Consider the following 15,004-nt stretch of genomic DNA (forward strand, 5'->3'; position numbering starts at 1 on the left):
ATCGAAAGATATTTACCGTTAAGTGCGTTTTTAACCCACGTGACGAAATCTTTCCTCAGACTGAGTTCCTGAAGACACTTCTTGCGAATGTCAGTTATGTCTTTAAGAATATTTTTGATAACCAGCAAAGGTTCATCAATGTCATTCAAACTCCTCTTCTTAAAGTCATTTTCATCCTGAAAAAATAAAGTAACCATAAAGTAAATAAATGCAGTAAATTGACAGCGGATACTTTATCTTTTTTTATTATTTTTTATTTTTTTAGAGTAGCCAATTATTTTTTACCCCTTCTTCTCCCCAATTTAGTCGTTGTGCCAATTGATTCCTCCCCACACACATTTCTGTGTTATCACTGCTGTCGTATCCTACTGACACTGACTTACCTGCCAGTGAGGAGCCCCCACCAGGAGGACATAGAGCCTTCGTCCTACTCCTCCCGCCCAACACTCCCCGCTGACAGGTGCCGCCCCAGCCCTCAGGAGTACATGCAATGACCGATATCACCCTCCCCGCCCGGCTTCCCTCCCCCGAACACGGGCCAATTGTGTTGACAAAGCCGGATGCACCAAGGTGGATTTGAACCCACAACCTCCTTGGTGGTGGGCAGTGACTTTACCACTGCGCCACCCGAGCACCACGGATGCTTTATCAACGGTAAAACAATAAAACAAATTGAAGTAAAACAAATTACCTTGTAAAACACTTCTGAACTTTTACATTTTGAAATTTCTTTTTCATTATATAAATATGTTCTGAGAGAAAAATATTCACAAAGGCCATTTTAATTGTGATAAGAGACCAATGGAGCCGTATTGCAAAAAAAAATCACACCCAGTGTGAAGTGGGCGGTGTGGTCATCACAGTGGTCATCACAGTGATGGAAGCTCACTTTAAAAAAAGTTTTTTTTTTTAAGTGCATAGTCCTATTTATAGGTTATTCATTTCATCATGTGTCTCGCTAGCCAATCACAGTGCTGAATAGAGTCAGCCAATAGAGTCAGCCAATCACAGTACAGCTAGGGGTGTACTAATGCTAGGGGTGTACTAATTATGAGCCAATCACAGTACAGCGAGGGGTGTACTAATGAGGTGTCCCAACCCCACTTATAGGGGCGGCTACACCGCTCAAAAGGAAAGGAAAATGGCACGTTCATCTACTCTCTATACTCTCCTGAGCATCTTTAGACATGATGAGATGGAGACAGCGTAGGGGAGACAGAGATGGGCAGCTGCAAGCAAGGGGATTCAAACCTAAAGCCTTCTTGCATACAAGTTGAACTGGACAGGACACCATAACTGACCACTAACAGTTTGAGTAGCATTTCCTGGGTGCTTTTTATCTACTCACCATTTCTAGCAATTTCTGCAGATCATTGAAGTCTCCATCAGGACATATTGTCTCTCTGACTTCCATAATTATCTTGGCAGATTCCACTGCAAGGTGAAGATCATGGTACTGTTTGATCTGGCCAATACGGTTTGTGATCCATTTCCCGTCATCAGATTTGTTGATCCTGCGCATGAGGTCTAGATCTTTCGTCATCTCATCATAGCGTCCCTTGTAGTCTTCAAAGATGCTGTCCACATCTTCTAATGACAACTCACCACTTTTCACGCACTGATAGATCCTTTTATACTCATCATAGCAGCTCAGGAAAATATCACTGTAGAACTGATCTAGAGTGTAAACATATTCTTTTCCATCACCATCAAGTTCTTCTGACAGATGATCCACTTGGTTCTTCCAGCACATTTTGAAGATGAAAATCTCCTTGATGGAATGTAGTAGAGATGTCATCTTATGGGTGTTTTCACTGAGGTTGAAGTATGTGACTACGCCAGTCACTGGGGAACTGTCTCTGTCAAGTCTGTAAACTTCCATGAAGTCATCTAGGGCCATCAGCTCAATGTTGTGTTGAATTTTTTTATTTAGTCCCCTGAAGTCAACTATGGATTAAGATGATATAATAATAAGAATACATTCATTAGCAATTCATTTTGGTTCGATAATAAATCAAATGGCAGGAATCCACATATACATATAAGAATTAATATGTTACAAATATTTTTTTTAAAAGATCTTTTTATATTTTGGGGCTTTTCATGCCTTTATTATTGATAGGACAGTAGGCTGACAGGAAATGGGGAGAGAGAGATGGGGAGTGACACCCAAGCCCCCAGAACTACGGTAGAACAGTGAAGCGGCCAAGCCTGGTGGTCAAATCTGAGAATGCACTTAAATGCAACTGCGCGTGCGTCTCCCGTTTTGTGCGCATGCTCACGACGCGTCACGACCCATGGATCCATTCCATTGGTTCATATTGGTTCCATATTGGTTCCTATTCTTACTTCCGGGTGCTTCAAAACGCCACTGAGCACTTTAATAGAAATGAATAGCTGGGGGCGGGGCAATCCGCCCTCTAGATATATTATAACTCTATGGTGACACCCAGCAAAGGCCGTTGGAATCAGGACTCAAAAACCCACCACTTGCTGTTGGGCTACATTGTAGCCTAGGTGCCCGGACCGCTGCCTTACAGATAGTTTATGGTTAGATTTAGGCATTAGGTTACTGATAGTTAACTTCAGCTATGGGTAGGGTTTAAACAGGGTTAGGGGTTACCATAACTATACCATGACCTTAACCACAGACATGATTTGTTGTGGTTAACGACAGGGTGAGGCTCAAGGATCTGGGAGGATGTTAAGTGTCTGGCTCTGGCAAACATGAATCTCAAATTATTCCAGAGTATAACGGATAAAGCTTTCTATACCACAGAGCAGCTACGACTTAACATTTCCTTTACTAATGCCCCTGGATATCCACTGCCTTACTGATAATCAATAGTCGGATGACCTTTACCTTTGACATGTTTTGGAAGGTCCTGGCAGATCTGTAGAAGGTCCTTCACCAACTCCTTTTCAATGCAGACAGCTTCAGCTTCCTCTCTCCTCTGTCTCAGTAGCTTCCTCATTGTGCTGTCATCCTTACAGCGACGATCATCACACAGGTCACCTGAGAAAGAAATAAACCAGTAATATATTATTTATATATAGATCCTCACCATGAGGATCTAGGGTCCGTACTGTAAATTGTATACCCATTCTAAGTACAGTATCAGGAGCAGTGGACGATACAGGGACAGCACCTCCGGGAGCAATTAGGGGTTAAATGTCTTGCTCAGGGACACTTCAACACGTAGACCAAGGGCGGGACACTAACTAGGGACCTTCTGTTTCCCAGGCGGCCTCAGTACCCACTCAGCTACATGAAGGTATGTATACTATTTTGTTTGAGGCCACACACGTGAGTGTCATTTGTTGGTATTTAAATTAGACATGCCAGCTAAAGAGCTGACAGATAACAGGTTCAACAGGCATGCATTCCCAACTTGCGTGGTCCCAGAGTAGGCTGTTGATACAGACCAACACCCGCCAAAATATATTGATATATATATTATATAGTATATGATAAATATATATGATATAGTATATGATAATCACCTATCTTCAGCAGCTCTGTGAATTCACGTTCCTTCTGGAGGAGTTGGTTCAGTGTTTTAATTTGGATGTTCCCATTAATCAACTTCTCTGTCACAGCTTTGAATGCTGTACTGGCCATAGTCAGCTTCACCACAGCATCATCACACAACTGGTCAATCACTTTTCCTCCTGGACCTGCAAAACGTGCAGTGTTAAAAAAAAGAATGAATAGGGAATAAATATCTAGCACATTTAAATGCTAAGACGACTGCATAAAGTTTAGTAGCCAGATAGTTACAGTAGGTTGGACTAAATATAATGTTTTTCAATAATATCTAATGTTCATGAAGATATTCACCTTTCATTTGGAAGATGGTTCTAGCCATGGGCCAGTTGAGAAGGTGCTCCATCACAAGCTCCTCCCCTTCAATGTAGTCTCCATCACTGTTGGTGGGCCATGACTTCTGCACGATCACAGACAGCAGCTTCCCAAACTTTATCATATCATGTTTCGCCAAAAGAGAAGCAACTTCTTTTCCAGATTTATCCTATTACAACATAATGAAACATGGAGTGAGACATAAAGTATAACTAGACCTCTGACATGTCAGAGAAATGGCCGAATAATAATATCCAGGAAAAGTGCTCCTCGGAGCACAGGTCTCCGCGAGGTCAGGTAGGTTATTGTGTGCCAGCAATGTTCGAAATTCGCCAATCAGGCTGGAGTATGGACAATCGGACAGATCCGTCTTCATCACATGACTATAGAGATAATGTGTACCGATTTGCATGATGTTTGGACAAAATCTGTAGGAGTAATATAAAAAAAATTTATCAGCAAAAAACTGCCTCCTGGTGACGCTATAACAGGACAATGTGAAAAGGGTGACATCTGTTCCTCAGCCTAGTGAGAATGCGCGTGCAAAGTTTCACGGCAATCGGACACTGCGTTTATGATCTGAGGCATTTTGTTCAAAACAAACCACTCCTACAAACTTTAGAGGCCAATCTTAGCCAATCAGGAATGGATGAATTATGAAAAATCGGACAGATCCGTGTTGATCACATGACTATAGAGATAATGTGTACAGATTTGCGTGATCTGTAGGAGTAATATCAAGAAATGTGTTTTGCAAAAATCGGCCCCCTGATGGCGCTATAAGAGGCCGATGTGAAAAATGCAGGGCAGAGGTTCTGCTCTGGCATCCAGGGAGTGTGTGTTAATCTCCGGCACCGTTGATCGCAGCAAAACTGTGCACACACACTCACACGGACGGACGGACGGACGGACGGACGGACAGACAGGGTGGAAAACATAGTCTCAGCCATGCCTTCGGCCTGGCGGAGACAATAATGACACAAATTGTGATTACTACTAGCCCGTAAAAAAAATTACCAGCCTAGTGTTACTAAACCTCAAAATGTGTGCAAATAAATTGTTGGTTAGGTATTGTAGTTATCAGTGGTTGCAGCAAATTCACATTGGGAACATTACCTGACAAATAGCAGCAACTGCTTCCAAGGCACATTTCTCCATTACGTTGCTTATAGATGGATTTGTCCTGCTAATTGCTTCCATCTTTTCACAGTATATTCCAATCTGATCCATTGGGCTGTCCTAAAACACAAACACAGGGCCGGCGCGCCCATTAGGCAGAGTAGGCAGTTGTTTTTTTTAGGCTCCAGGTGGCGCTGTGAAAACGGTGGAGCGGCGCTGTCAGACATAGGATAGGCTCCTGTCCTCTGTATTACTTTCTGTTTAAAGAGACTGAGGTGCTCTTGTTATAAAATGGGGGAAAACATATTGCCTAGGGCGCCAAATTGCCCAGCACCGGCCCTGCACAAACATCCTTTGTATTGCTTTGTTACTTTACATGCATCAATGTCATGGTCTAATCTGAAAATGTTCCAATCTAATGATCAAAGTTGTAAATCTGATAGTCATGCAGCCATGTGTCTAATGTACCACCCTTGTGTCTATTCTGGGGCCAAAAATAGCCGATCTACAAGCACGGCTTAGCCTGGTTCCAGACCATAGACCCCGCCCACTCTCTGAGTGCGCTCCTCTTGGTCTGGTGTCATAATGAGAGCCTATGGCAGTGGTGTCCAAACTTTTTTCAAAGGGGGCCAAATTAGAAAATATGAAAACACCCAAGGGCCAGCGCGAAAATTTTTGCGTTTTTGGACGTTTTATTGTTACTTTATTTCGGTTTTAGGGTTAAGCAAGAGCTAGAGAAGGTGCTGCTATCCTGAGGCGAAGGAGGAAAATGCAACTTTCACTTTTATAAATCTTTTTATTTTTTTGAAGGTGCAGGCGGGCCGTTCATAATACAATTTAGGAACGAAGCCAAGGGCCGTATAAAATGTGTCCTGGGGCCGCAAATGGCCCGCGGGCCGGACTTTGGACACCACTGGCCTATGGCTTTTCACGGTCGAAGAAAAACCTGTCAAATCAGTGGGGGTGGTCTAACGACAAGCCAATCAGCGAATATCTGCTAAAACAAGCTGTGCGATGACGTCAGATGTAGGCGGATCCGTGGATCTCTTGTGATTGGTTTAGGGAAATTTGAATCCCCTCCCCCTGGTAATCGCGGACAGTGCAGCCAATTTCAGACTGAAGATCCACGCAGCTTCAGGCTGATAATCAGGCTAAGCACGGCTGGTAGATTGGCTATTTTCCTGGAAGATTTTTTGTGTAGAGCGAAAGCAGAAGGAGGCCTAGTATAGAGCCCTGGGGGACTCCCGTTAACTAAGTTTATAGAATATACAGTATAGTGGCTAAAGGAGATCGGAAACAGCCGCTCAGGGTAATTAGCAGACTGCAGAGGAGTAGCCGTTTCATGCCTATAAGCCTTAGTGCCAGTGGTAAAACAGAAAGCAGTTTGCACACTACTGTGACATTCTGGCTTTACTGTTCCCCATTATTTCCATCATGTGATTGTCAAATCGGACGACGGACATATGTACAAATAATAAACTCTTCACAAGAACAGCTTTGCTCCAGTGGAAACCAATGACAGGGAATGACAAGGAAAGTTGCGAAAACTGGACCCGCGAAATACACAGAGAAACTAGAAAAAGTGCTCCTTGGAGCACAGGTCTCCGCCAGGTCAGGTACATTATTGTGACCTCCTGGTGGCGCTATAATAGGCCAATGTGAAAAGGGTGTCATTTATTCTTAGGCCTTTCACGGCAATCAGACACTGCATTCATGATTTGAGGCATTTTGTTCCAAAAATGTGTTTTGCTAAATTAGACCTGCTGGTGGCGCTATAACAGGGCAATGTGAAAAGGGTTTTATTTATTCCTCGGCCTAGTGGGAATGTGCGTGTGAAATTTCACGAAAATCGCAAGCTGTCGGCAGGTAGTTCAGTTGCGTGGGCAGACAGGTGCCCACGCAAGCAAACACTTCTGGCATGCCGACCGATTAAACTAACCTGTTGTCATTGTTGAAAGTTCTAGCAATCGTACCTAGATACATTGACTGTACTGATTGTTAATAATCAATAGCTGTGAAAATCATGCAATGTTCAGGCAATATAATGTAAGCCAATCTTACCCGTTTTAATCTTCTTTCAAAGTCAGTCAAAAATGTGGTTCTCCAGAACGAGGTGAGTTCCTTGTGGTTGAAGGAGATGGAGATTAACATGTTCCATACCTAGAAAACGTAACAAAACATAGATTTTGTTTTGTTATTAGTTTTGTTATTAGTTATTACCTTTGTGAAAAATCTGTAATATGTTTGAAATACAAAACATTTAGCTGCAAGAACAACGATAGGATAGCCAAACACTTAAATGATACACAGATGTGTGTGTGTGTGAGTGAGGTACATCTAATAAAAACATAATCATTGAAAAAGAAAAACCAATATGGTGAGTTTATGGGCTTAGTCAATGTCTAGGAATAATTTTGTGTACGTAGGTCAAACGAGTCAACTTAAACGTTTACTGAAAGACTGAAACCCAGTCTAATCAATATATATATATATATATATATATATATATATATATATATATATATATATATATATATATATATATATATTGCTGGAAAATTCTGGTTGGCATGGATACTTTGTAAGCTCCCTGTGGGATGTTAGAATCCTCTAAATCTCATTGATCAAGACAGAGCATTTGCTGGTGTTGAAAATATTACCTTCATTTCATGTTTTGATGCATATTCTGTGCCATGCCCCCATGAATTAAGCAACTTGTTTCTGAATGCTCCTCCTCGCCATTCTCTCATGGTTTCCAGCATCTCCCCCATTTTCTTTTTGATAAAACGTAGGGGTAAAAAGTGCTTAAAATACATGCTTTTGTATGGATTGATTAGTGTGGTCTGGCAAACAAAACTGACGGCAGAGTCTACCTGAGAATTGGCACAGTCGTAAGAATCCACAATCCGGCAGATGAGATTGAGAAATTCAAGTGGAATGTCAAAGTGATGTGGCTCTGTTGTTTTCTTACAGATCATCTTAAGAAGTTCCACTGCTATTACCAAGCACATGTCCCCATACCTGTCATCAGGACTAACAGAATAGAAAAAAATATATCATCTAAAATAGTTATGAATGTAAAACATGTCAGCCATTGCTGTAATTTATGACAATTAGGATTTTTGTGTTTTAAGATATCCAGTATTTTACCAGGGATCCTTTTTAAGGTTTTCTTTCTTGAGATGTGACATCAACTCTTTCAAAATCTAAAAGGCAACATAAAAAGCATTTCTCAGAAAAAAATTGGAAAACTGTTCATCACTATTACCTCATTTATCAAATATGATAATGCACACCGTTTTGTTGTCGTAGGGGATGTCAGATGCGGATGTCAGAAGACTGAACTGCATGTAGTGGAGGATGTCCAACAGATCCACATGTGTTCTGGATAGGAAGTTCATTAGAGTATCCTTTCCCAGCACAGACATCCAAGACCGGATGAGCAGATGGTCCACGTCCAACAGATGTATGTGCTTTTCCATGACCTCAATCAGACCCCTAAATGACAGCCATGACAATGTTGCAAAATTAAACGGTTATAGCTAAATTGTATTTTTACTATAGACAAATACAACTCCACATTCCTACGCTTATATGATGGGGGAGCTTTGATTGATTGATTGATTGAATACTTTATTAACAGTTTGCAAATAGTACAGTGGCTCGATTATACAATGATGCTAAACGGATAACACAAAAAGCCCTAAGGGCTTGTTTCCATTGTGGTCCTATGTATTCAATTCATCAAGAGGCCGCCATGTGGCACCATGGACCAGTTGGAAAGGAGAAGGAAAGAATTAAATATTAAAACAAATATATATAAAAACGAATTTAAATGCAGTGTGACATGTTGCGAGGTTGTAGCTTTTTTTGTTAAGCCCCGCAGCCTGAGGCTATGGCTATTTGGGGGTCGTTCAAAAACCCCTGGAACAGGCAGTCCATATGAAACCCAAGTTGAACTCAATTGACACATATGAACAATTATGGCCAATTTGGTGATGGCTATATTTTCTATCTCAGATTAATTTAATTTGTTGAAAATATAAGGACGGTGGAAGAAGAAGAAAGAAGACAAAGAATTATTTACTGGAAAATACTTAACCATGGTTAATATTACACATGCAAAACAATACTTTTTAAACATAAGTCCCAGATGCTAGATGAGACGTCATGTACACCATGAGTTGGAATGATGCTAGTTTTTTCTTTCCGACATACCTTTTAACATATTCGTTGTGGACACGGAACCCCTTTATTCCTGTCCAGCTGTCAAATTTTGGATTCAAGACTGGTAGAACTGATTCAAATGGTTTGACACTTCCTCTCAACAGATGAACCAAGGGTATGACCAAGATCCACTCATGTAGCCCTGCACGGCTGCACAGTTTCTCAACAGTATCTGCAACACTAATAAGATGAACATTTCAGTTGGGAAGTCAGAATCGTATTATCATGATTCATATTTAATGAACTGCAAAAACCTAAGAAAACAATTTGGTGCACAGTGCACATTTAAGGTACATTGGTAATAAAGCTAAACTCAGTTGAATTTAATTCAAATGAATTTGACATTTACCATGCTTTTTCAGGTAAACCCCTTGAAAGTTGTGTCCAGTATGTGAGGAACTCTTCTTGTGGTTTCTTAGGCAGGCAGAGAAGCTGGCATAGATGAGACAGTTGTTTTCTAGTAGGTTCCTTTGTGAGATACTTGGAACGAACAAGTAAAGCAATAATTCCTTTTTGGAGGTGATCTAGTGAGGAGGACCTTGTATGATTTTCTCCATCTTTTTCAGGCTTGAAAGTCATGTAGCTCTCCAGGAACTCACTCATAACTTCTCTCACCTGTGACAAAATGTATTAATTTAATTACTACATTAAATTATATTAATAATAGCTCACACTTTATAAAAGTCAGTATAGTAATGTCAGGCATAGATTTAAAACTGGTCAATTCAATTTAGCCATTGCTCATATATTTTTGCACTTCAATTAGTCATTATTCAGAAAAGAAAATCTAGTACCTGTTCCTCTGGATATGGTATACCCCATGGCCTTGCCATGTTATCATGGACCAAAGGATAACTATATGTCATAAAGAACTGCTGAAGCTGTAGAAATACATTCTCCACATTCACTTCATCCCAGGTTTTGAGCCGATCAAAGATGGTTTCCAGCATCACTTTTCCAGTCAATGCTCGCCCTTTGACCACAATCTTGACTCTGTCCGTGAACCACCTGTCCGTGAAGCCTTGCTTTAGTTCTGAATGTATGATGTCATCATACTGATTCCATTCCCCTTGATAACAATCAGAAATACTCACATTTTACAATCCCAGTTTCGTTATGAAATGGCCATTGTTATCAAACAAAGCTAGAAACGAAAGTAGAAAATGACAACCATACAGTACCTGCATTTGACAAGTACTCCGGCCTGATGCATAGACACCTGTTGACCAAGAGGTTTGACTCTTTCTGGTAGATGCACTCAAATTCACTCTCAGTGTAGTTTCCATGGTTGTACTAAGTCTTGTACACAAAATACTTGTAGGGTATGTTTTTACCAATATAACGTCTGGGAACCTTACATTGTCCTTGAACAAGGAACCTATGTTCGCCTAAGTCACTGAATAAAGAGAAAATATAAGGACAAATTACATGTCAAATGAAAGGTAGACACTATTGGTTTAAATGTAATGATTTTTTTTGTACATATTGCAAATATATTTTCACAATATTTGAGATATATTTAGATATCTGTTTTTTTGTTGTGCTAAATTGAGTTTGTTTTTCATCACTCCCTGTTTTCCGTAGGGGATATTTTGATATGAAATACATCATTCTGTTCCACATACGCTAAACAGTGTTGATAAGGTAACATTTTCAGTTACAGTATTATGCAAGATACCAAAACAACAAACCAGGCATGCCTCTGATAGTATAAAGGGTTGGTACTTGGTAATAACAGGATTGCACTGTTATTGCACACTTTATTGTACTTGCTCTACTATTACTCAAAAAAGTCTAAAACTAATTAAATGGGGATATATGGTTCAGGAGAAGAACTAGCCCCCATCTATGTTTTTAACTGTATTTTGAACATATTTAAATGCTATGATGTTAATTAAAATACAACATCATTTCCTATTTCTGTTTGTCTACCACATCAACCAGCGCCTATATGTTACACAGTTGCTGTTGCAACGCGTTATGAGCTTGTATAATAGATGTATACTAGGGGACCTACAATAGAGCCCTATTGGGGACCATGGTCAACCTGTATGTAGGATTTAACCACTTAGAAACAATGGCCCTAGTACAGAATATCTATCCGTCTACCAAAATATCTATAATTAAATATGTTAATTGCCAGAGGTCCTACCTTATGGCAAACATTTCCAAGGAATCACAGTCCCATGTTCCAAATAATTCTCCAGATCTTAGGAAAACTCTGTCGTGTTCTGGATTGAATTTGATGTCTTTGGAAATGACAGCATGGAAGTAAACCGTAATGTCGTCACTGCCACGAACCTGTGGTTGGCTTGATGAGCTAAATGTGGCACAAATAAACAAGACACATTCAGTTTTATCTGTTGACATTGCACAAGAAGATCTTATAAGATATGACATTTGCAAAAGATATAATGGAGACATTTTATTGTAGTAGGTTCAGTCACCGGAGGAAGCAAGTTTTACCACTAGATGGTATGGTATGAATCAAGGTTATGAGTAATTTTCTGGACTTACACTGGTGGAGGCTGAGGTGGCTTCTTTTGTTGATCAGCATGTGCTGCCCCATTTGTCGGAATTTTAACAGGGCTTTGTGTTGCATCTTGGGAAGAGGAATTTGTTAATGGCTTGGAAACGTCCCCACCTCCAGTGATGTGCTGCCGAGCTGATCTCAGTTCCATATGTGTGTCTTTCTGTCTCTTTGGTCCCGTGCTTCCCTCCTGTGATAGAATTATACTGGTAAATGAACACTTTAGCTGCTTAGCCCCACTAGTGTTGGGGCTGTGTGGATGGCGGTGGCAGTGTCGGTCCGTCCATCTGTCCATCAAACACTGTACTCCGAAATAGGATATCTTGAAAACTATAGGCTAGATTGCCATGGAATTTGCAGCACAACTTCATGCCGCCCGGATGATGACCCCTACTAAGGGACATTTATGCTCCCTGTTGTATGAACTCTAACCATTTCAGTGACCTGTGGTTCAATTGTGTTTTAAGGAAACTACAATTCTCTCTGTACCTAAGAACTAAGAAAGCACCTGGCTTAAAGGTTTCATGACATTCAGTTTTACCACACATTAAAAGTCTTTGTCATGGTCCTTCAAACGTGTATAAAAAGTTTTAACCAAAAAATCCACTCCAGTAATCCATGGCAGGTGTTTTTCTCACATTTTTAAAGCCTTTTCAACTGCAATGAAAAAATAAATCTTTGCCTGCGGGTGTCGCTGTTGAGGGATTTTGCCTGTCAATCATCGCCTCTGCTCCGCCCACCCCCCCCAAAGGAAAGGATAGGGGAGGGGAGGGGCGAGGAGGAGAGTGGGCGGGATTAATGACCTGTGACTTAAGCTCAGATTACTTTTCAGCCTAATTATTCAGAAAACCCCAGACCACAGAAAATTCACTGAATGTTCAAAGTTCAGATTTTTGGGTGTAATTGAGGTCATAAAAACCCCCAAAAAACATAAAAAATTAAAAAAGTGAAAATGAATGTCATAGAACCTTTAAAGGGGAAGACCACCCATTTTCAATATTTAACTATGTCATTAATATAGCATAAAGGAGTTGTGTGGAAATAAGAAATTTTTTAAATGTTAAAAATTTTAAATGTTAAACCCAAATTGATTTTGGGTTTAACATTGCAAATTACACCATGATGAGTCATCACGGTGTAATTTGCAATGTTAAACCCAAAATCAATTTGGGTTTAACATTTAAAATTTTTAACATTTAAAAATTTTCTTATTTCCACACAACTCCTTTATGCTATATTAATGACATAGTTAAATATTGAAAATGGGTGGTCTTCCCCTTTAAGGGCTCCTCACTTCAAAACAACACTCATTGTCCAGAATCATCACCTTGCAAGGCTTCATGTAAACTATTAACCCATTTAGACCTTCTAAATCTTAACCTAAGTTTTCAGAAAAACATATTTTTAATTCAAAACATTTGAATAAATTCCTGTTGCTATATACATAGCAACATCTAAAATGATACAGATTCTTTCACGGTTTAAAGGTATAACAACGTGTAGGCTTTCCTGGTCTTAATGGGTTAAACGAAATCCACCCCACTGGGAAATCGTCCTACATACAGTATTTCAACATAACGTGTAGAGTTATGTTGAAATACGACAAATTGTCTATTTGTCGTATGACGACGCATAAAGGGCTCAACTGGTTAAAGCACTGCAACATACGTAAATTAACTGAAAATAATACGAGCAATTATCATATATATATATTATGTGAAACATACCTCTGTGTTATTGGATGAGTGTGGTGAGGAAGGTGAAACATTAATAGGTTTGTCATTGGATGTATAAATTCTCTTGTCTTCCACTTGTCCAAGGCCTGTATGGGTCTCTGAACTGGTCACATCCCTGGTCTTCTCTTCATTGAATGCTGACTGTTCACCTTCCTTTTGATTATCATTACTACATTCATCATCTGGGCTGAAGGACACATTTGGTGTCTGTTGGGAGGTCTTTGTGTCAGCAGAGGGCAGCGTTGAGCTGGCATCTGGCCTTTGATCTGACAACTCAGGAGAAGAATAACCCTCTTTGGCTGCTGCTGCTGCTGCTGCTGCTGCTGCTGCTGCTGCTGCTGATGATGATGATGATGATGATGATGATGCTGTTGCTGCTGCTGCTGCTGACGAAGACGACAACGTCAATGACAGTGGTTCAGACTGAGTGGTGCTTGGCTTCCCTTCACCAGGACAATCATCTACATCTGTGTTTGATGACGCCTCAGTCTTCTGTTGTGTCACTTCCTCATTGGTAGATGTGATGTTAGGATGTGACGATGAGGAGGGTTCAGCAGGTGTGCTCACAGGTGCAGTGGTACATATCAGTGGGTTGTTGTCAGGTGAGCTCTCTCTTTCTTCCTGCTTCCCCGGATCTGTGATCTGTGACTTCCTGGCAGTGACTAACTGACCTTCAGGGGTCGCCTGCAGGGGGCATGGGGGTGTGGCAGTGGTGCAAACTGTGGTTTGACTGGCAGTGTTGTCTGACAGGTCCTGTGGTGGAGTATCATCTCTGGCTGCATTCCCGGAGTCATCGCTGATTGGCTTGTCCTGAAATTACGTTTAACAGTGAGTGAAAGGACAGGGGTTTGATAATGTAAAAGGCAGCTTCAACAATTTCTGAAGATAATGTGGAAATGTGCCATAACGCTTCCCAATGTGTGTAGAGAGCAGGTTCTACAAGTTGCTGGAAAACCTACATAAGACCTGTCTACTCTCTCTGCTGGTGGATGACACATTTACAGTATGCAGGCTGAAAATGTTTTTCGAGGCAGTGGACATTTCTCATTTCCATTGTACCCACTCAGATTTTCCCCTATTAGTGTTGGGATTGAAAACAGCAACCCTCCATTCACATGGATACAAGCCATATAGCAGGAGGCTGTTTCTTCCTTATGATATTATTTACTGCCACAGATATTGTTTACTGCCACACATAGTAAAGGACCGGAGAGTCTAGGAGCCGAGGAGAGGAGGACTGCAGGTCAAGATTAGAATGTTTACTACAAAGAGTTCTCTTCCTCTTCCTGTTCAAACCACCACAGTGCCGTTTTATCATATGGCAGAAAAAAATTATCAATACTTATTATCTAATTAGTTAGACTTGTATGTGCGACTCTTTTGATGTGCACTAGCCCCATTTCTTTTAATCTTTTTTTAATTGGGGAGCTGTGCTGACTATGCCAACAATAACTGTGACCAGTGCACCTGATCCACCAGGACTTTCAATCGTCTTATGAATCATTTATTCTTATCTTATTCAGTCCGTAA

The 15,004-nt window shown here is 40.6% G+C and overlaps 1 protein-coding gene across 1 annotated transcript in view; it reads right to left on the reverse strand.

The window, feature by feature from the left end:
- The window catches only part of LOC308103837 (E3 ubiquitin-protein ligase rnf213-alpha-like), a gene marked incomplete at its 5' end in the record, with an annotated part of 58,103 nt that overhangs the window by 33,501 nt on the left and 9,598 nt on the right, over positions 1 to 15,004 (reverse strand). The window contains 9 exon segments of the mRNA XM_080454016.1: positions 17 to 176; positions 1,349 to 1,947; positions 2,864 to 3,016; positions 3,505 to 3,678; positions 3,842 to 4,031; positions 4,979 to 5,101; positions 8,278 to 8,479; positions 11,361 to 11,528; positions 13,899 to 14,284. Of these exon segments, the coding sequence (XP_080310142.1) occupies positions 17 to 176; positions 1,349 to 1,947; positions 2,864 to 3,016; positions 3,505 to 3,678; positions 3,842 to 4,031; positions 4,979 to 5,101; positions 8,278 to 8,479; positions 11,361 to 11,528; positions 13,899 to 14,284 (2,155 nt within the window).

Source organism: Gymnoscopelus braueri, assembly GCF_963280865.1.
Source record: "Gymnoscopelus braueri genome assembly, chromosome: 16".
Taxonomy (NCBI): domain Eukaryota; kingdom Metazoa; phylum Chordata; class Actinopteri; order Myctophiformes; family Myctophidae; genus Gymnoscopelus; species Gymnoscopelus braueri.